The sequence below is a fragment of the Caloenas nicobarica genome, chromosome 5 (genome assembly GCF_036013445.1).
Source record: "Caloenas nicobarica isolate bCalNic1 chromosome 5, bCalNic1.hap1, whole genome shotgun sequence".
NCBI classification, from domain to species: Eukaryota; Metazoa; Chordata; class Aves; order Columbiformes; family Columbidae; genus Caloenas; species Caloenas nicobarica.
In genome coordinates, this window is record NC_088249.1 from 17,473,214 (window position 1) to 17,496,812 (window position 23,599).

At 36.3% G+C, this 23,599-nt stretch overlaps 1 protein-coding gene across 2 annotated transcripts in view; it reads left to right on the forward strand.

Moving 5' to 3' along the window:
• TTC7B (tetratricopeptide repeat domain 7B) overlaps positions 1-23,599 on the forward strand; it is a 143,676-nt gene that overhangs the window by 84,953 nt on the left and 35,124 nt on the right. Inside the window, exons 16-19 of one of the 2 annotated variants that reach the window (XM_065635327.1) lie at positions 6,191-6,307; positions 11,100-11,197; positions 14,529-14,687; positions 21,082-21,222. In XM_065635327.1, coding sequence (XP_065491399.1) covers positions 6,191-6,307; positions 11,100-11,197; positions 14,529-14,687; positions 21,082-21,222 — 515 coding nt within the window. The remainder of the gene's footprint in view (positions 1-6,190; positions 6,308-11,099; positions 11,198-14,528; positions 14,688-21,081; positions 21,223-23,599) is intronic. The other variant, XM_065635328.1, reaches the window with a different exon arrangement.

Here is a 23,599-nt window from a genome sequence, read left to right on the forward strand (position 1 = left end):
TGTATTTATGGGACTCCCAATATATTAATTACTTTCCTACCATATTTTGAATATCATGTAAAAATACCATTAGCTGAAGTTAGAAATGCAAACTGTGAAATCACTTTGAAAGGTTATCTTAAAACTTTACTCGAAGTAGGTTAAACATAAAACAAAGGTAGTTGTGTTTTTAATCTTGCATTGTAAACAAGTGGATTTGATGCATCCTTTTAAATTTTAGTTTCTTCGAGGGGGATGGCTGTTTATTGGTGTGACGGACAGGCTTGGCTTGACCTTTCTGCATACCGAAGAGTCCTTAAAGGGTTCTCAGCGAGGCTTTTGGTGTGTTATGCTGTGGGATTACTGTTTTTCAAAGCACATGCCTTCAGTGTTAGGCATAGCTCTCCCTTATGTTCTTCAAGGCCTGAACAATGTAAATAATTTATATAATAAGAGAATAATAATGCAATTTACTCCCAATCCTAAATGAAAATAGAGTATTCTGTTCAGTTTTGATCAGGATATGAGGATATGGACCCTTCAGAAGAAGTAGTCTAATGGAGTTAGAAGTTTGCTGTAGAAGGTTTCTTAGTCTGAAGGACTTCGGGGACATTCCTGATGACCACCGCATTGAGTGACTCTGCTCTAGCAGGCAGATCTGCTGGAAAAATGACACGTAGCATGTCATATTGCCAGGTTTGCAGAAAGAATTGGGGAATGATATGCAGGTCTCTTCTATGCAGTAGTGTGTGGAACACAGGTATACAGCTCTGGCTGATCCAAGCTGGTGTGCTTAGACGGTACACAGCAAGTTGCAAAAATTGCTTACTTGATCCCAAAAGCAAAGCAGCTGATTTTAAAATTACACCCAAGGTGAGCAATACCTTTTCACAGAAAGAACTAAGAGTTTTCAATACTAATAGTGTTATCACGTAGCAGAGTTAGGAAAAAGAGCGCTAGCAAGAACCTCAGAAGTCACAAGGCGCCATTAATTACCGTTGTCCTATCTGTAACACTTTTCATGAACTTCTCAGCTGTACTTTAAGAACTGTTGGGTTATTTGCTCCACTTCTTCTACAGTCCTTCCAAAACAACTGAGAGGAAGCAGTCTTTTCTACAATTTCATTTATCATCTTGGGACATAATTTCCACCCTTCATCATTTAATAGTCTGTATGGCCTTTATCCTCTAAATAAATTGTTCTTTTTCCCTTCATGGTGCTTGTCCTATCTGTATGTGTAGATAGAACTTGTACCTCTTCTTGGCTTTTTTTTGCTAGACTGACTAAATGAAGTATTTTTCATACTCCGCAGTCTCCAGTCAGCTGATCACCCTTGCAGCCTTTCTCTGCAGCTGGTCCAATGTGAAATTTTGTGTGTGTGTTTGTTATAATGAGATTTATGTGTAACATTCCAGATGTGGTCTCACTGGGCTATTGTACAATGGCACTGTCTCTCATTCTGCTCCAATGGGAATGTTCCAGAATGGCATCTGCCCTCTTTGCAGCTGTCTCACCTTGATGAACCTGTCTGTCAAGCAGCTCTGGTTTGGAATAACTGTTACACAGGTTGTTTGGTGCAATCTCTTTATTAAACTTGAACTATAACCCATTTTTCCATTAACAATATTATCTAATACTGCTTTCATTGTTTGTATGCTATTTTTATATAAAGTTTAGTGTGTTATTAAGATTATATATATTATTCTGTGCCTTCCCTCTTGAAAACAACATTGGCAAAATAGTCGCTGTTCCCCAGTCATTACAGAAGTTATATTTTATTTAAAGTTCTTACTTTACTAAGGACAATCTTATGTGTCACTGTTTCCATAATTCTGAGAAACTGATTATTTTCGACTGCATTAACTTTAATAATTTTTAAAGTGTTTCTATTTTATATTTGTCATTGTTTTAATATCTGAGACAACATAGACAATGGTTATGGTAGAGGTTGGGGATTCATTCCTGAATATTCTTAATATTCATCCCATTGTCCCTGTTCAGTATACGCATTTTCTTTTTTTTCCTACTTAAGTACAAAAAAGCCTTTAAAGGCTGTAACTTTTTCATATAATAATGGGTTCAGGTATAGTTTAGTGTAACTTTTTACTATGTATCTAAGATGCAGCCTTCTGTACTAATTCTTCTTTCTCTTCTCTCCCCTCTCTGTCCCCTGCTATTCTTTATAGGATCTCTGCATGTTTCTGATGTCTTACTTGCACAATTTTGTCAATGATTGGCTTTTCAAACATTGAATTTTACCCCTTCAACTTGAGACCTGGATCCTTAAATGTTTTAGCATCTTTGTGCCAGGCTTCTGCTGTATTTCAGATGCCTTTGCTAACCTTCGTTATCAAATTATATAGGTGTATGCTGCTGAAATTCAAAGACCTAGTTATAAACCCATTTGAGATTTTTTTCGTTATTTAAATAAAAACCCAGTAATATATGGATTAGGTTACAAGCAGCTGTTCTATAATGTCCTCATTAGTGAGTAAGAACAGTCTTGAAGTAATGGAGTCATTTGCTGCTTCAGTAGCTATTTCATAAATTTATCAGCTATTAGCTCCATGAATAACTAAGCCCGTCCACTTAAGAGTTTGATTTATGCTCCATTTTGTGTCTGGGTAATAAGTCTCCTAAAATGACACAATTCACTTTATTTTTATCTGATGTTAAAGATCTGTTTCCGTATCAAACACTGATGCTGGAACAAATGCTCCATTAGTCTAATGTCTTTAACAGAACTGGTTTTAGTTACTTCCCTTCTCCAAGGGATTTGACCCAAGCAGATTTCTGTTCTTGTTATCTGTTATATTTATTTCAGTTTGACGCATCACTGACACACGTTGTTTTACTCTTCATTTCTACCTTGAATATTGTCTGTTCCTCAGTACTTGCATTCTTAGTCATGCGCGCTGTCCCACTATGCTGTGGTTACCCTGTTGTGTTTTCTTCTGCTCTGTGTGCTGGTAATTGAAACCTCCGGCTCTTACAAACAGATACAACCAAATAATTCACAATACTCATAAAATGTACAGCTTGATTTTCATCATCATGTCTCCTGGTAGTTTTATCCATTCTTTACCATTTGTAATAGTGTATTAAAAACAGGTGTGAAAATGTCCCTGCGAAGTTTAAACTTCTCTGTATCAGAAAAGCAGGCTGTGTTCCAGAAGAGTTGTTTCTGCAGGTGACTGCAGCTGACCTTTCAGAAAATCCTTTTTCAGATGATCTACATCATGGTTTCTAAAACCTTCCTGATAATACTTGTCCCTGAGCTGCTTGTTTATCTTATCAGCTCCTACCTCCAGCCTTATTTCAGGGGAACTTGGAAGAATGAAGTTGATTTAGGAGACCTGTTAGTCACATGCTGTTCCTCCTGCCCATTGCCTCCTTCCTCTTTCTTCCCTTCCTCCGCTCATTTGTTAAGTAAATGTTTAGTTGACAGGTTTTTGTTTTGTTGTTAACATCTCATATCAGTTTTCTAAAGTGTCTTAGTTATTTTGTGATTTACAGTCAAAATGTTTCTTGGACGCAGGAAAACTGCTCTGTGTGGCTTTATAAATGCAACCTTTTGTATTCAAAACCTATTCTATTCAAAACCTTTCTATTCATTATTAAAAGTACACATCAGTGTACTTTTTTTCCCACATTAGATACAATTGCCTAGCCTTTCCTCATTGCAATTATGGACACTTTTCCATCATACTTTGTTTATTATTTGTATTTTGGGAAACGTGCAACCATCCCGTCCCCTTGATTGCCAATAATGTGTAAGAGATGGGGATAATATTGTGTGTGTACCAAGTGCATCCAAAAGTATTAAACTCTGATGTGTTACTTTAACTCCTACAAGTATATTTTTCTTCTGCTATCTACCCCTTGAATCTTGCACTAGTAGTCCAGGTTCTGACATTTTTGTTGCACAGACTTCTACTGTTTTATACACATCTTCAAGTCATTTCTTAATAATCAAATCCTCTCCCTTTCTATCTCCTGCTCAATTTTTCTTTCAGCTCTTGTATGCTGAATCTTAGTGATTTACTGACCCTGTGCCTTCTCTCTGCTACAAAATTCCTGAAAATCTTAAATTCTTGAAGGTTGTTAATGTAAATTCAGTCCATCTGTAAACTGTACATAATAAGGTGTATACATTGTAATTGCCTTTTTTCTAGAATGACTTGTAAATTCAGTGCTTCTGAATTTATTACGTTCTGTAAGTTTTGTAAAGTGCCTTATGGTCACAAATTTTAAGAAACTGAACTTCGATAGGCTCTTCAAGCTGTGAAAGTACTCTCTTCTTTTTACATACAGAGAAACAGGAGACATTGTATGAGGTAGATTCCTGTGATTTTGGGTTTTGATGCAGAAGTCTCGTTGTTTGGGTGGGATGTGTGTGTGCATGTGTTAAGGGTAGAATAGATGTAGTAATGTGAGTGGAGGAGGATGTTATTTGTCATTTTTCCTTCTTTCTTTGAGTAAAGTCATGGACAGACCTGGACATTTTTTCTTGCAGTGATATCATCACAGTTAAACGAGTATCTAGAAAGGACTGCTCTGCCAAAGAAATATGACTTGAAATTATCTATATAGTTCCCTGTATACTCAAATCCAGTTTACTGACAGGAAGAAAGCTAAACTAGTGTAACTGATTACTCTGTTCTACATTCCTACAAGACATCAGATGAGACTCCAAATGACCTTATTTACCTTGCTTAACCACAGGTGCTCATTCTCTTAAACTAACTCTGTGACCTGCCTTTCATTTCCTCCTCAATCCCACCAACGCGTACATTGTAAAATTAAGGTAGTGTGATTCATTTTTAGATTTACATGCTGGGTTGTTTCTGCAAAGGACGTTCAGTGCAACACTAAAGCTTTAGCTACTGTGACGTGCTGAGGCACTTAATGTCATTTCTTATTCTTGAGAAAACCCTCTGGCAGTTTGCAGTTACTATTAGCAGCCTTGAAGTTTGTTTTTGGGATAAGAAAGTTCTGAGCTTTCACACATGCCCACCCTCTACAGCCTTCTCAGTCTTCCCACGCAAACCATGTGACCAATGACATAAATTTTTCACTTAAGATGATTAAGGTTGCACTGGAATAAAATGCCAAAGTACACCTGGATTTAAAAAGATAAAGTAGGCTAACAGTTTTATATGCATACTCTCCTTCTGCTTTGTGCTCTTTAATCACTCAATTTACTAAAAATTGCTTTTAAATTAGTATTTTTCCAGTGTATTATCTGTTCCCAGATGCTGTGACTTCTATAAATATGCATACCAATTGACTAGCTCGTTAATTGTCACATTGCATTTATATTCTTTAATTATCCGGGGAGGTGTCTAAGTTAATCTCTGTGGAGAACCTTCTACTGATATGTGGAATGTAAAAGGAATATGCAGTTATCACCTTAAGAGGCAATGTACTTTATTAGTCTTGCTGCCATTAGAAACATCAAGTTTGAAATCAGAATTAATTTATAGTGGCTTCTGGCAAATGTGTTCAATTCCACTATGAATAGTTCACTGCGTATTTGATGAATGATATACTTTCCTCAGGTTGTCACTTGTAAATGTCCAAAATGTTCAAAATTCAAGTCAAACGTCAATTTTAGTGCCTGCTGATGGCAACATAGAGTGGAGGCTATATTTTCTTGTTGATCTTACCAATGCTGACTACCTCTCGTGAATCTTATCTGGTCTAATGGTATCTTTTTCAGTATAACCTCTTCCATTTCCTATAATAGAAGTTGATATTATAGGGAAGTAACTTGCATCAGTACTGAGTCTTCTTTTCTGAGTTCTATGTTAGATAACTATCATCTGAGCCAGTTAATGGAAAATACTTTCCTTGCTTATAAAAGTAGTAAAGATTTTCTTTAGTGAAGATGTCTCTCTTCACTTCAACATATGAAGTAGTTTTTAGTAGTCTTGCTAATTTCGCTAGGCTATATTGTCTTACTTTAAAAAAAAATATCCTGTCAGCTCTTGTTCCTGTCCAGTTGAAAAGGCCATCTTGTAAAAAGCACTGTTACTTTGGCGTTAGATATTTGACTTTATTGTAATTACTTCATGAAAAAATTATTTAAATTAACTCTGTCTTTGAAGTTATGTGTTCTCCAGTTTGGTGTGAATTTGCCTATCTTTAAAAATGTTTTGCTTGAATTGGAATCTCTTTCTCTTTTAATTTCCTTTCCCTTTTCACTAGATTACTGTTTACAAAAGTGAAATTGGAGTCCCTGTGCAGAGGCCCAGATGAAGCACTCCTTACCTGTAAACACATGCTCCAGATTTGGAAATCCTGCTACAATCTCACTAACCCAAGGTAAGATGCTGTAGAAAGGCTCAGTAGCCTTTCAGGGCAATATTAGGTGAGCATTCCTGCTTTTACTTTGTCTGCTATTTCGTATGAAAAAACTAATCCTCTGGGAACCTGGAGACTTAGTTGCAAAGATACCAGTTGGCTGACAAGCAGAAACTACCTAGCGTTCTGTTAAGTAAGATATAATACACCAAAGCTAATGAACTCTGCAGTGATGAGGGCTAATCACAGATTGGGTAACTCTGCCATTCTCCTTGATGGGGCTCAAGGTACTGGTATTGTTTTGATGTCCGTCCCCTCCGCCCCACAATCTGGGTTATACAGCCTTTTATATTGGCTAGTGGAGAGATTGCTATAGTGGAAATTTAGTTCAATGACTTTCACTAAATAAAATAAAGGACTACACGTTAACTAAGGCTACAGAAACGTCAGAGGTCACATGGATAAATACGATGTGCTTGCAAAGCCATCATGGCTTTTTATTGAAGGGAGGTATTGCTTATGAAACTATTTCAGAGTCACAGAATGTTAGGGATTGGAAGGGACCTCAAAAGATCATCTAGTCCCATACCCCCGCCAGAGCAGCAACACCCAGATGAGGCTACACAGGAATGTGTCCAGGCGGGTTTTGAATGTCTCCAGAGAAGGAGACTCCACAACCTCCCTGGGCAGCCTGTTCCAGTGTTCTGTCACCCTCACTGAGAAGAAGTTTCTTCTCAAATTTAAGTGGCACCTCCTGTGTTCCAGTTTGTACCCATTGCCCCTTGTCCTATCATTGGTTGTCACCGAGAAGAGCCTGGCTCCATCCTCCTGACACCCACCCTTTATATATTTATAAACATTAATGAGGTCACCCCTCAGTCTCCTCCAAGCTAAAGAGATCCAGCTCCCTCAGCCTTTCCTCATAAGGGAGATGCTCCACTCCCTTCATCATCTTCGTTGCCCCGCGCTGGACTCTCTCCAGCAGTTCCCTGTCCTTCTGGAACTGAGGGGCCCAGAACTGGACACAATATTCCAGATGCAGTCTTAGGTTCTTCAAATGCATTAACAAGTAATTGGATAGGTTGGTACATTCCTGTTTGGGTTTCCAGAGTGCTTCTGCAAAGGTCCTTTGCCATATATGTTTAGATAAGCTGTGAAATAAACGGGGAGTCTACTTTCCAGAAATCCATCCTGGTACAGTTCAACACATTTATCAAGTACCTGGACAGGATGACAAGCAGAATTTACTGTTCTCTGGTTATTTGAAGGGTTGACGGTTTCCAGAGAAGAGAAGAACTTTGTACCAGGTAGCATCAGATACCTGTATAATAGGTCAACATTTATCTGTTCAGTTTTTGCTCTTACTTTGTTTGATCTCAGTTATGCAAACACATGCATCTCTTCAAGGTGACTGAGTTGGCCAAATGGCCCAAGAGCGAAAATTGCTTCTCTCCTGAGCAAGTAATGGGCAGTTCAGAGCAGGAGAGTTTGGAGGGTGCAGCAGGAGAAGCCTGGGAGGGGACCCGAGTCTGTCCCAGCGCGTTGAGAGACTCTGACACTGCGCTGTGGAGCAGGGAGCTGCACTCGGGGCCTGTTACAGAAAGCAAGAACGTCAGCAACCAGGATGGGCTGAGCTGAATTATTTTCAACTCCAAGTCACTGAACCAGCAGCGGGGACCCAGGAGAGAATTTCTCTTTGAACTGAGTGGGTGGTGGCTTATTTTAGTTGGCTGGTCATGTGTGTGGGTAGCGGGGGTTAAGAGTTCACTGTCAGAATGCTGTGCTGGTGCAGTAGGTTTAATTTCAGTGAGGCTTTGCATGTACTCCAGCACAACTTTTCACCTTCCATCTCTGCTGTTACAACCTCTACACACATCAGGGTTCTAATCAAGGCTTGTCATTACTTTTTTTTGTTGTGCTAAGAGCTACTGTGCCATGTTAGATACAGGTTAAGTAAAGCTTCCTTCAGACATCAGCAGTGACTGTGAAAATTTACTCTTGGCTGTGTCAGCTTCAAACAGCAAAGTTTGCCAACTCTCATGTCACCATTCTCCTTCAAGAACATTGAAGTGGAAAAATTAACAAGGACTACTTTGCATTTGATAGTTTTTACTGCTGCTTTATCTTGACATTTAAAGCTTTTCTTGAAGTTCTGGTTTATGGTAACAAATCAAAACCAAATTAGGAATGGAATGGACTGGAGTTGTGGATAAATGTCATGATGGAAGGAGACAGGTTTCATGAATCGCACATTCAGAGTTACAGCAAACAGTGAATATGAATACGAAGCTGTAACATTTCTTTGGATGGTCCCTGTGAAATTTAAAGGCTGAATACCTTCATATTGTATCACAGTGATCCAGGTCTGGCTGACTGGGGTAACAATTATCACTCAGACCTGAAATGTGACTGGGAAGTTCTATTCACTCAGTTGTAATAAAGAATGATGAAGAGGGATTGTTGTGAATACCTAAAGTATCCAACATCTATAATTTTAACACACACTTCATTTCGTTGAAAAGCACCATTTGAAAATTATGTCTCCCACTGGACATAATTTAAGCTTTTTTTAAATAGTTCTTTCAGCAAAAAATAAAAGGTCTTTTAATCATTTAAAATCTTTTTAGAATGTAGTTTTTCTAAGATTTAAATATCCTTTATGCTTATTTGAAACCTCTTTTTCTGTGCTGATTTAGACTGAAAACTAATTTTGATGTGTCATTTTCCCAATGGGATGAGAGCTCACTTCTTTGATAAGCTGTATTTTATGTGAAATATTTCTTCCTGCAATTAATCAGATTTTGTGGAGTAAACTTGGGTTCAGTGTCCTCATACTCTTTTAATAAAGAAAATTAATTATGCATGTAACTAAATGTACCACACAAAGTAAGGACTAAATGCAACATTTTGCCTTACCTTTGTTCAGCTGATTTAGAACAATTTTCTTTTGTCTTTAATTGGCATACAACCGTTTTCCTCATGAGATGGTTAATATGAATTTAACACTTACTTTGTGGTGCAAATCTTGGAAGGTTTAAATATTTATCTTCAGCCTAATGCTTGAAGTTCATTAGAAAATAGTGCAATTCTTTTCCAGTTCTTAGTTTGCTTTAGGAAAACAGAACAAATCATAATGCCAGTACTGTGCTTAGAAGATACTTATGCTAAGCCTGGCTCTCCTTGTCAGCAATGTTTGGCATGTCATTGCCTGTAGAATGAGGAAATAATTAATATGGTGGTTACCAGAAAATATGCACCAATTGATGTAACAGCTAGAGCTGATAGTGTGTGTCCCAGGAAGTTCCCTTCTGTTTCCTGTGGATTTCTATAATGGCATCATTTTGTAAGGAAATCAGTCATGCAATAGTGTTAGGGTTGTGCAAAATTTTATTTATACCGTTTTAGTAATAGCTGTATAAAGAGCCGAAGTTGCTGAAAAGCTTCTTGCACTTCTCTCAGTTCAAATGCGGAAGGAGGGGATTCTAAAATGAAGGTAAATGGCAGGATGTACTGAATTCCAGTCTTGCAGTTTAGATTAAAGTCTCTCAGGCTTTACTTTTAAGCTAGGAATTTTTTGGAATTTTTTCTCTTCAGTAAGAATCAGGCAAAAGTTTGCACTGTGCTAAGCTGGGCTAACAGCCCGATTGCTTTAAAGCTTAATTATTTTTAAGTTTGTGGGGTGCCTTTTTTTTAATGAGGTTTTTAGAAAAAGTATTACTTGACAGTGACTAGTACTAGACTTACAAGCCTAAAAATGAAATGACTGTATTACCCATAGAATGTTAAAGAAGGAGTGCCCACATGTGCTTCCTCACACTTTTCTGTCCATGTGTCTCAATACTCACCTCATCTTCAGGAGAAGGAGCACTCAGTTCTTCAGTCCCTGTTCTTCTGCTGAATCTTTAATAGTAGTGCTAGGAGCAATTAGTTTTCTGGCAGGTGTATCAACAAGAAGCCTGAGGGACAGATACTGAGTTACAACTAAAGCAGAAATTAAGTCATTTGTCCACAGGAGCAATCAGTGAAAACCATTCCTACTGCCTACGCTTCTGAGGTGTTGGAATTGTTCAAAATGTTCCTACTGCGCTATTAAGATCAATTCAACATTAAGGAGTTAATATGTATATTGTATATGTATATATTTTTATGTGTATATGTATGTGTATATATGTGTATATATGTGTTTATATGTATAAGTATATGTATATATTTTTAAAAAATGCAACAAACAAGCAAACCCAACCAACCAAAAACACACACACACACAAAACAAAACAAAAACACACACACAAACCAAAACAAACGCCACCACCCACCCCTCCCACCCCCCAAACTCTAGACATAAGAGTAATGCCTTTTTACGTGAAAGGTAGTTATGGCATCTTTATAACATCTTTACCTAAAATTAGATTTCCTGAGTTTAGTGTTTCTCTTCAGTCTGGGGAAAAGTGTGGATTTTCAAGCTTAAATTTGCCATCTCAGCTATCTGTGAGTGCTGTACCTCATATTATGTAAAAGTTTAAGGTGCAATAAATCCTTTCTGTAAAGCTGTTAGCTATGAATCAGATTAAAAGCCTGTATTCCCTTCATGGTTGTGTTGATTATGAAAACAGCATTGCCAAAGTAAATATGGATTTAGATTTGCTCAGCTTAATTCTGTTTTAATGCAGCTGGTTTAATGCACTGCGAGTGGTGCTTGGTACTAAATTTGTTCACAGCAAGAACCTTTGTGGGAGGAGGCCAGCAAAGCAACTTGTATCTCAGTATATAAATTTATATTTTAATAGCTTACAATTTCTGTACTTCATTACAGTGATTCTGGACGTGGGAGCAGCCTGTTAGACAGAGCTATTGCTGATAGACGACAGCTTAATACAATTACATTACCAGATTTCAGTGATCCTGAAACAGGTAAGAACTGCATTTGAACAATAAAATAGGTAAAATGGTCTGGTTGTATGTAGATTTTGCATTTTTTTAATTTATTTTGAAAATGAAATATTTCATTGTTGCTGTATAAGTGTAAATAGACATTGTCCAATATAAGTTTTTTTTCTTTTTTATTTATGAAGTACTTGCTGACCACATTCTCTGTAAATTAAAATATCTATAGTATGGATCTTGCTGAGCTTAGTGGTATTTTCTTTTGTAGAATTAAAAATCAGTATGCTGAGCTGGCCTATTTGCCAAAGTCCTATGCTTTTCTGTCCATTTGGTATTTGCACATATTTTCTTTTTAAAAGGTAAAATTAAAAAATTCCAGAAAACTTTTAATCTCAAAAAACCTGAAGACACCATTGCTAATTAAATTCATTAAAATTTCTAATATATATTAAAAAAATAATTGCATGGATGGGTTGGCTTCATGTAGACATAGTTTTGACATTATAAGCAAAATTTATGTATTACAAATCATATATAATGTGATATTTTGATATGCATATCAAAAATTGTGGTGTACACGTGCACTACATAAAAGCTAAGACTGTTACATGTCAGTAAATATTTACAATATGTAATTTGCCTATTTAAATATAATCAGTTATCATAATGCAAATTGATATGCCTTAAGTCATATAATCAAAAAGCAGCTGAGCTATGCATTCTGTGAAAAGTGCAGAAGGAATTACCATGATAATGCTAGTTACACAAACCTTTACAGTATGTTACTTGCATTTTAAATATTAAGAGTTTTCTGTTTCCTGGGTTTTATCTCAAAAGTGTAGCAAGCCTTTCCTGGCACCTTTCAGATGTGAATTTCTGCTTAATTACTCTTTGACATAAACAGCCTATGGGGAAGTTTGCCAGCCTGTGAATCAGGATACACTGACCCATAAACTAAGATACATTGAAATGTGTAATATATGTCTTTGTTTAATATCAGAATTGTGCAGTAGAGAACAATCCTATTTAGATACTTAACTTCTGAAAGTTAAAGTTGGATCAAATGTTCACTCAATTTCAAAATCATGTAGTAAATAGAAAGTGTTCTGTGCTTGCTGTAGTGGTAAAAAGTTTTGATTACAAAGATGAGGTCACCTGATTTCAAAGAATTGCAATATGATATGGCCCAAAATATGGCATAATTAGCTTGCTTTCCCTAATGTGGAATTTTCTGTCGTCTTACGTTCATATAATTTAAATGTATAAGATAACATTATATCATTCTATAGCGATCACTCTATATTCTAGTCTAGCTTGTTTCATTTTAAGGATGTAAATAGATTTAACAGTTTTTATACATATATATAGATACACATAGATATAATTTAATTTATGGCTTCAAAAATACATTTTAGAGGGGTGTTGTGGGATTTTTTTTTTTTCTAATTAGTTGCGGGGTTTTTTTTATTTTCCCCCATGGGGACACAGAGCTCTTGATCAGAGTGTCCTATTTTATATCTGCCACACTTGAAAGCATAATGAATTGGTGCTTTTTAAAGACTGCATATTCTTCAGCACTTCTAAGTAAAGATGAACCCTTATCCAAAACAATGAGGTTTTCAAAGAGCTCGCCCCAGATTCAAATCCTGCAGCCAATATCTTGATTGGAAAACAGGGGGGATGGTTATGGGGTTTTATTGTTTGTTTTGGGGTTTTGTTTATTGTGTTTTGGGTGTGTTGTGGTTTTTTGTTTGTTTGTAGGGTTTTTTCATTTGTTACTTTTAGCAGAAGAAACCTTGTCGCAATAACAATACTCAAATTTTGGTAAGGACCAGAGCTTTGTTGTCTACTGTGTGTAGACAGTAGTATACCTATGAAAACTCCATACCCAAGTTTTGTCCAAAATTCTTCGTCCAGAAGATTATATAAAAATTTTGCAGAAATTAAAAGGTTCCGGTCCTATAAGAATAAAAGAAGTCAAGCTTGTCGTGGTGTTTGAGAAAACTCTAAGCAGACTGTCACTAAAAATTGTTCACAAAAGACAGATGACAGAAACAATAGATGGTTGAGATGTTCAACCTTGATAGCCTGAAAGAGCTCATATGGAAATCGTGTGGATCCACAGTGTTTAGAAATGCAGAAGGGATTTGACATTTAAGAAAAAAAACCCAAATGTTAAAATAGGGGTATGCAGAAGGGTATTGTGGAAGATCCTTCTAGGACAGAAATGTTTGCTTCCCTCCTCTTTATACAGTTAATGCTACCATGTGTATGCATTTGTGTGTGTGTGTGTATTCACATGAACATTTGGAAATTTGCCCTTTCCTAACTTTGCTTGTCACCTATGGTGATGATCCTCTTTGCTTGTCTAGTCTGAATTCAGCCTATCTGAGTACCAGGAAATGGGAGCTAAAATTCAAATCTGAAGTCTTATGTACTTGGAGTTTGAATTTTAAACTCTTTTCTAGATAAAAAAGTATACATCTAGCTGTAATCAATGTAAAACATTCTTTTTCTTAGTTATGTCAATTAAGCAGAAGAAGAAATTTGGGGGAAAAAAAAAAGGTCTTAAACCAGTTTTATATAGAGCTTTTACCAGTCCCATAATCAGAAATAATAAAATGATTCAAGTTAAAGTTCGTGTAACCTTTGAAGTATAAAATGAGTGTATTATGGATTTCTTACAAGGCTAGACTGTTAATTCTAGTGCCCTGATCAATAACTGTGGCGAATCTACTTTAAGTTCGCCTTCTATTTCAGCCGTTTTACCATGAGTGGCATGCACCCATATTCGTGTACATTGAAGTAAATAAATATGGAGAGGAAAAAAAAGGCTTGATGAATCAATCGCTGAGGTAAAATCTCACAGGGTGGCAGGCACATTTCATATCCAAAGATAGATATGCATATGCAAATCATTGAGACTCAGTTGGCTGTTTTGGTTAAGGTAAGTTGCACTCGGTCACGTGTTATTCATTTTGTTTTGTATTGGTTATAGTCCACTGAGTTTATCATAGTAAGAAACAATAGTAGCTGAGTTTTAAACTTTGGTCTTTATTTCACCTTAACTACATTTTACAAATTTGTGCATTAGAACATAGAGAAAAAAAATATTTAATTTTTTTTTTAATCTAGTTTAGTGTGGAAGGAGAGTACATATGAGTACGAGGTATTTTTTTTTCTGTTGCTTCCAGAAGAAGTTATATTTATTTTATGTAGAAGCCATTTCCATCTTACTGAATGGTGAAATAAATGCTTTCCACTTTTTGTCATCCATGAGTCCATTAAGCCCTGTTGGATCTTTTTTCTTTTCTGCCCCCCCTCCCACCCTTATCATTGTCTTTGTTTCGCTTTTTAGCCTCTGATACTTCCTCATCTTCTCTCTCAAGAACAGAGTCTCCTCTACAACTGTTTGTATCTTCTCATCTTCCTCCTCCCAAACCAGATACCTTTGTCTGGCCCCATGCAGCCTCTCCATACTGTGACCAAGTTCCTGAGCCCTGTACACCTTCTCGCTGTAAATTGGCTTTCTATTCCTGATGGGTGTGCTAGTTTGTGCTGTATTTGTCTGATAATCTTCATAACTGATAAACCGCGTTTAAACAGTTTAAGTTTCAACAGTGTCAGTGAAACCCGGCCTTTCAGGTGCTCTTCATTAAATACTGAATGGGCTTTAAGAGTTTCATCAGAATAGACTGTTTTATTGATCCCAGAAGAGGTAAAGTTACAGACATATTTAATACTGTGTTCTCATGACCGTTACAGAAAATGATCCATGTTTAGTAAAAGAGGTTATTGGCCAATACTGCTTTGCAGCATTTACTGCTGTAAATTATTTCCATTACTGGCATGTTTTGCCTAACAAGACTGTAATTTCCACAGAATTTCCTTCTCATCTCTACAGTTTTTAGCAACTTAATTTCAGAAAGCCTTTAGCTGATTGCATCCAAAACCTTCTCTGAAAATTCACATGAAGGAAAGAATTGCCTAAATATCAGTGTTTATTCTCATATTGCAGGTAGGGCATATTGCAATGATTCAGAGGTATTAGAGCATTATGCTATTTCAAGTCAAGAGCCATTCTGTTCATTGAAATGACACCAATTTAAACATGTTGTAAAGTCAATCCACATATTGTTTGAATATAAACTGTACTCTAATGCTGCCAGAGTAGTTCAGATGGCAGAGTAAAATCAACATAGTTTTCCAGCCATTTCTTTTTAACTCCTTTTCATTTCTGTTAAATTGTCCTTTACTCATAGCTTTATGCATAGCACTGTTTTTGTCACTGCGTTTACTATAATCCAGTCTTAAGAAATTCATTTTTTACACCTGGCCTTTAACCGATATCATGTCAAAGATATTATATTATATATATATATTTTGTATATATATTATATTATATATTATATATATTATTTAATGAAATGTAGAAAATAAATCTTTGAGTATTTAGCAAAATTCACTTGTTAAAATAGCTGACATAAGACTGGAGTTTTGAAGACACTAGCTCATATGTAAGCCTCTAACTGGAAATTAAGGAAAGTGCTTCCTTTAGACTCCAGGAAATCTGCTGTCCAACAGCAGTTTAACTAGTTGAAGTCTGACTTTCTTCCGGAAGCATTTGAATAGCTGATTGACTGCTATTACAGGTTTGAGTGTTGCTGAGTTGAACTTGCTCAGACCTACTCAATAAACAGCACAATCCAAGTTAGCATTAAATTACTTGTTCTTTGCAGAGCTACGAGTTAATAAGAACTCACTCAAGAATGAAGGCAAACTGAAAAAATGCAGAAGCCCAAGCATGGATTCCATTATGTAAAGCCCAAGTTTTCCATTTCCAAACTACTATATCCTTAGGGAAAGAAGTTCTGCCATATGCATGAGAAGTAGCGGAACCATGAAAAGCCCCAGATATTGGAGATCTTTGTATAGTATCAATAATTAATGAAAGTTAAAGCTCTCTGAGTAAGTAGAGGTTTGCCTAGATGCTTATAGCATGTTAGTACAGTTACCAGGGCTGAAAATCTTATGTTCTGTATCTTGCTCAGTTCATTTTTTTTTCTACTGAAAGTAGCAGAAGGCTTTTTCTGTTATTGACTTCAATTCCAATTTCAGTTGAACAGTAACATGATTTTAAAGTTGTAGCAAAGAATCTAAGAAAATCTTTGTTGTAAACAGTAATCTTTTTTTTTTTTTTTTAAATCTTTTGAAACCCTGTAAACCTGATTTACAGTTTGAAGATTATCAGAAATCCTCTAGCTTTCTTGGAGTTCTTCGTTTATATATACACATATATATATTTATTTTTTTTTCTCCTTACTTTGCAATTTAATTTGTGGTTTGATCTGTTCAAAGGCAATCCATCAGATGCTTACTTTCATGGTTTTTACTCCCTTTTTTCAGTTTGTAAGTAGTATTCACTGTGTAGTTCTATTAATTTCTTAAGGACTTAAATCACCTTTTTCTTTACCACAAAACATACGTGTTTTGTCCATCAGCAGTGGAATTTTGATAGTGCGTAAAGCAAGGCTGATGCTCTTTGCCCATTCAGTCACCCCGAGGGCCGTAATCTTATGAGATCTGAATGCACTCAACTAACGCTTGCATTTAATAATTAAAGAGGCAGTATTCCTTTCTAGAGGACTGCAAATAAAGATCTATTAGGAAGGTCTTGTATAACATGACGGCCAGCTGCCAGTAGGTTGTATTAGAGAAGATTTTATGCCACTGCTGTTCCGAAGGACTATGTTGGTCCAGAACACAACATTGCAAATGCTGTCATGAGTCATAATAAACTACTGCCTTCTCTTGTGGTACAAATTTTGCTTGTAGAATACATCTCTTAAGAGTACACTTTAACATAATGCAATGATGAAAACAAGCTAAATAAGAGAGAATTAAGAACATAGATCAATAAAAATAACTGCTGCTTTAACCAGGATGTGAAATAAGTTTTCTTTCTTTAACCAGTTACATTATAAAGTTGTGCATTTAGCCTTAAAAAGCAATTTTTTTTTCATTGATTACTTTTTCATAGATTTTTATGAGGTAGTATAGGAAACCAGTTTGGTGGAGGAAAGTAAGGAGGTGCATAAAACAGCGTGTTTGACAGTGACTAAGCATGAAAAAACCTTTTACAAAGAGCTGAGAGGATGCTCTGTGAATGATGCTGTGCATACCTGACTACTAATATCTCCATGCATAACTTTGTACCAAAAGATAACCTAGCTTTGTAATTTTTGATTGTGAAAGGTGTCTCAGACACTTAATGAATTTTATAGGGAAAATTGTTAATTTTCTCTAGACCAGACGATCTATCTTATGAAATTCATCACTTCAGTGATATGTTAGTCCTGCAGAAGATACTGCCTCTTTGTATCACACGATTGCTTTTTTTTAGCACAGAGTTTTTTGTATGTCACACCGCTAATATTCTAACTGCCAGCATTGCGTGCATGCAAAGTTGAAAGCCATGGGTTTTTCCTCTCTTCTCCTGCATGAGCATTGCTGTTAAAGCATTTTTTGCCTCATGTAAATGTTGAAACATTGAAAACGTGATTAATGTAAAACTGTTTAATAATATTCTCTTTTACGGTATAAAAAGAAATCCTGTTATAGTAAGTTTTGTTAGTTGATTTGAGCATGTTTCTTGAAGGATGACAGTCCATTATTTTACTCATTTTCAGAAGAAAAATCTGTTTTTCTCCAAGCCTTCATGCCAACTAAGTGCTGATAGAGTCCATGTCTTAGTTCATGTCCATTGGGCTATGCTGTGAATAATTTGTTGGAAAATGACCAAGGAAAGAACTGAAGAAGTCATAATATGTTTCTTTATGTAGGTTGACTTATCAATGTTATTTAAAAGATGGAGTTTGTGTAGACTCTCCTGTAATATTTATCTGAAGAAAAGCCTGGAGAGAATAAATTGAACACTTCGTTGTTCACAGAAGTTGAACTGCAGGTGTGGCATGGAAAAGAAGGGTTTCTGAGAGATGGCTTAACTTCTTCGTTAAATTGTGTTTGTACAAGGCAGTTGGTAGGTTTTCTATTTAAGATGGAATTGAAACATAAATATAACCATGGTTGTTCCAGATACTATGTTAGTATGGTGAGTAGGAACCGTAAATTCTGGACAAGTGTCATTATAGGGAACTTAGTGGGAGGTTATACCGTTTTGGTTTGGAAACTTTTTGTTATGATTAAGACCGTCTGTCACACTTTGCAGTGTGCAATGAGGTTGTGATTCCAGGTGTTAAATAAGTAATTTAAGTAGTGAATTCTAGATCTTACAAAGACACCCCTGTTTTGCACTTGGCCTTTTTAGTATAAACAAGCTTCAGAACAAAACTAAACAAATGGAAGTGAGTAGCCAGGATCCATTTTGGTGATATATTACTTTTCCAGACCTCTTGCTTTTATATTTCAAAATACACAGTCTTTGCTGCTTGTGGTATGTTGAGGGAATTTTTTCTTGATTCTTAAGTGTCATACTGTAACAGCAGATCTAGAAGTCGTTTGGGAAGAGCAGGGATATTCGTGTGTGTAAAAGATATGGTAAAATTTTAAACCAGAAATTACTACTACTCTCTCTGAGCATTTGAGGGCAGCTACAACTGGTGAACTGTAACACTGAGAGTAAGGATATGTTTGTGTTTGGCTGAGGGTACTGAACACAGACCAAAGGAAAAAAATACAGATTAGGCTGGGAAGAGAGAGCAGAGCTTATGACAAAACCACCAAGCAAGCAACTGGCTACACAGGATCTGTGAGGCCTCGGGCGGACTTTAAGATCCACTCTTAACCCCCAGTTTTCCACAAACAACTATGTGTCTTTAAAAGTTGTAGTTGAAATTACGATACATTTTACAATTGTAACGTGACTATAAAGATCTGAATCTGGGGACCCCTGGGTTGGAACAAGGAACAAATAGTTCTGATAAGTTAGTCAATTCTGGTAAGGAAAGGGTTGGATAAAACCTGGAGGAAGGTCGGGAGAAACTTTTCTGTACATAGGATCTTTAAACGGTCTTTAAATGATTTTTAGCTGTCTGCAAGATGAAAGCTTACTAACTGTTTTTTAACAGAAGGAACCACAAGATAGTCAGATGACATTAATTGTCACAATACTAAAGAAGGATTTAGGGGTTGATAGGTTAGAGCTATCAGCATGAGTGCAATGTACCTGAAAGACGCCTGATTGGGCAGTGTCAAAAGACTATTGTAATAGCAAAGATGTAAAAGTGTGATGAAGGACACAATGGCTGTGCTGATTAGATATGCAAGTCTGCACTAAGGGTCATCCCTCCTCCTTTTGGAAACTGCGTAGCCCTCTGTGCTTGATAGCTCTCTTAATAGCCACTGCAAGGAGGGTTTTTAAAGGAACAAAACCAAGCAAAAAAGCCCAATTATCAATGCACTTGTGCTGTTTTACAACATCTTAAGTTCTCTACATTTTAAATAAGACTGAAGCATGAAGGATTTCCAAGGCTGAGATTTCCAAACAGCCCTGCAGAAGATGACGCTGACTTTCTTCATATGCTGCTTAACATTGATCTTCAAACTTAAACCCCAAGAGTCCACTTATTTGGGATGTTGTTTAGAGGCAGTTTAACTTGAGTTGATTATGTTGAATAATCTGCAGTCTGAGTTTCTAAAACAGTTATTTGGTCCACGTTGAGTTTATATTGTTAATATTCATGATTTAGAATACATTTTAATATTAGCTGTATAGGAGGTAACTGTTTTCTAGTAGTTTAATTGAAGTAAGGATACTCGAAGACTATTACTTTGCTACTTTGCACATGTGTGTATTTTCTTCAGAGGACTAATTGCTGCAATATGTTAAGGGATACCTTTTTCTTAAACTAGAAATATAACCAATTTGAAGAATAATACTTGGAAAAATATTTTCAAAATTTTTAAAAAATTTTTTCTGCTACTCAGAATAAAGTCCAGCATAGGAGTTAATTACTGTAGGAATTCACTAAGTATCCACTCTGTTTTAACCATAATGCAGGTGGCACTGTAGTTACATTTATACAGTTGTAAAATTACATTCATCCCTTTGAAGGCAACTGTGAGGCTGATGTGGCCCTTGGTGAAAACTAGTTTGACACCCCTGCTCTACAGGATTCAATAGTTACTGTTGAGGTACCTGCCGTTGTTGACCATTACAGATATACTGGAATATTGTATATTAATCAGGCCTAGTTAGTCTGACATTTTGTAATTTGTAATTGTAAAACAACTAGAGAGATGTTGAAGATTAGATGACAAGAAGGAGTGTAGCTTGAAACGTTCATGGTCTTTACTTGGGAGGGGAAATGTTCTTCGTGCAAGGGACTTGTATGGCACAAGGCATTTTAACTCAGCCTTCTTCATTAGCTAAGGTTTACATTCAGTGCAGTTTAATTGTGTATTTGTGATGAGGTATGTTGTGATCATCCTGTACATGTTAATTCTCCTTTTTGTACTGTTACTAGTCTTAAAATAGTCCTCTAATTGCACTCTATGGAAAAGACATAGCAATTACTAACATCGAAGTGCATGCAGCAGCCTGAAGATTACAGTGATACAATCACAAGTGGTTTTTTTGGATCGTACATTGCCAGAAAAGAGGTGTCAAGTTTAATAGGGAGTATTCATAGTAGCAAACTAAAAATGTGTCAGGTATAGTTTCTAATGTTCAGTGTGTTTTTTATATAGTCTTTCAGAACAGTATAAAAGCTTTCATAACAAGGAAAATTACCTGACATTTCAAAAAATTTCTCCAAGATGGTACATGTAAATTCAGTCTAGAAGAGTTTGGGCCAAAACCTCTCATGGAAAGGGTTATGATTAAATATTTTATGCAATGTGTGTGGCCTTCATTCTTTCTCTGATGGTAATTTTTTTAATTACTTCTACAGGTTCAGTCCATGCCACATCAATAGCAGCTTCCAGAGTGGAGCAAGCACTGTCTGAGGTTGCTTCATCTCTGCAAAGCAGTGCCCCGAAACAAGGTCCCCTGCACCCTTGGATGACTCTGGCTCAAATATGGCTACATGCAGGTACCATGAAAGTGAAATTCTTTCTTATACTTTCCCCTTTCTTGCTAATCTAAGGGCTTGCAAAAATCTGTTGGTTTCATTCAGAATCTATTACCACTCATCAGATCTAACTTCTTCAGGGGTGTGTGTGGCACTGAAGCAAGTCGAGAAACAAAAAGTACATTTGAGTCGCTTGCGTGTAAGATGTTTTATGTAAGATAAGGCAGTAGTTTTATAATGCAGCTGCTATCAGTGGAATCATATCTTCTGTAGAACAAAGGCAACACTCTCTCCCTTATCCATGAAGTATTTAGTACCTCGAGTATCTTAGTATTTGCAAATTTAGATGCCCTAATTCCATTAGTTGGAAAAATATATTTGTGAAGTTAAAGAACAGAGTTTTTGCAACTAGAAAATCTTTATCATTGAAAATGAATAACTCTGCATATGTGGGAAAAAAGGGTAACAGTACTGTTGAACAACCTGTCCCTTGCAGCTGTGATAATAAGCTCTCATTCAGTTCTCTTCCTTCTAAATTCATTAATGTAAACCACCCAGAACTGTTTTCCTAAATGTACAGTCATCTTGAGTGGGTTTAATATTGTTCTGCTGCTTCAAGCCTCAAGCTAAATGGAATATCACAAGTAGCTGTTATACAAAATTTCGACCAGAAAATGACAATGCAGTGTATTTTTACACATTTAAAAATGTATACCATGCAATTGTTTTCATTGATACTTGCATCAGGAAGGTGTGATTTAGAAATCAGTCAGCAATTGTTCTGCTTTGGCCTGCTCTCAGACTTGAGCATTTTTCAGTGACATAATTTTTTTTTCTTTAGTATTTACATTTAACAAAACAGTGCTGTATTTCTTAGTGTTTTAATTTTCCTATTTTGCATTAACAGTTTTCTTGTGTGCAAGTCATTACTGAGTGGTGGCTTCCATTTTTTAATTAATGTTTTAGAGAAAAAGCCTAGAAGACTGGAAAGAGCAATGATAATGATTAATACTAGTGATCTCATGTGGGGGCAGAGGGCTTCTCGAAAGCAACACGGGTTAAAACAAGGCAAAGTCCACCAGGGCACAGAGTAGTCACCTGCCCTGCATCATGGGTGGCATCATTGATTTTAAATATTTATACTCTGTCACAGTTGGCCATCTACAGTACCTCTTAGCATCCAATTTTTGTTGGTCATATCCTGTTGTTGCTTGTCAAGTCCATGCAAGTGATTGCTACTGTTTTGCCCACGGAGGAGGGGTCTGAACACTCTTTGCTGGTTCCATTTTAGTTCACAACTTAGTCAGGTTTGCATTCACTTTGCTGGTCTGCTGCACAGTCTGCATTCCACTCTTAAAAATATCTATCTTGGCAAGTGTGGTCTGTAGGTCATGTACTTGATTACCAGCAGGAGGAAGCTTAGGTGGGAAGTAGGAGAGAGTTGGAGAATGAAAGTGTTAAATATCCAGGGGAAGGACACGACAAAGTATGATCTGACTCTGTATGGAGAGGAATGAAGGAAAAAACAAAGATGGAAAAAAGCTTCTATCTGCCCTCAGAGAATGTACTGCAACCTGAAGTGTGCTTCCTCTCCACTTTGGGATGATCCCGTTCTTGATACTTCAGGCTGGTGATTTGTGCTTCATTTCAGGGTGTTTAGGTATCCTGCTATTCAGCTACTTGTCTTGCCACAGTAAATGCCCTGAGCCTTGAGAAAGGCTCTTCACTGTAGGAACATTCAGAATAAAGTTTTCTCTCAGAAGCACAATACAAAGCAGATATTCTAGAAGGTATCTCCTTCAGTAGATATGGGTTACTTGCATCAAAAACAGTGATAAAATTACTTAACGCCTTACTTACAGCACATTTCTTTAAATAAAAGTGAAGATTTACCACTGGGAAATTGCTTCCTTTTAAGACTCATGCCACATTTAACTGTTTGACTCCCTATATACTTGTACAGTGTTTTACTTGTTAGTGTGTGTGTGGGGGGAAAACTTTAACAAGCTTTAAATTTTAAAATACAAAAATTGAGAATTATTCTTCATGTTAAATTATAGAAACATGGAAAAGTTACATAAAGAAGTTCTAACACATGCAAAACTTAGTGGAATATATTTACCCAACCTAATAAATATTATGTCAAAAAGAGGGAAAATTTTTTTTCTTATGGATATATAGTGTCGTTCCAGCTGTGCAAATGAGCATGGCGTTCAGTCCAAAGAAGTTGATTGTGCACGCAGTAACTGGCTTTTAATTTTTCGTCTTGTGTTTATTAATGGTCTGTTTCAGCATTTCTTTTCTGGGCATATAGTGTAAAGGTGGAAAACCAGACTTATTTTAAATGAGAAACAAAATTACTTTTGTAATTAGTATGTTCTCTAGTAACTCACTATTA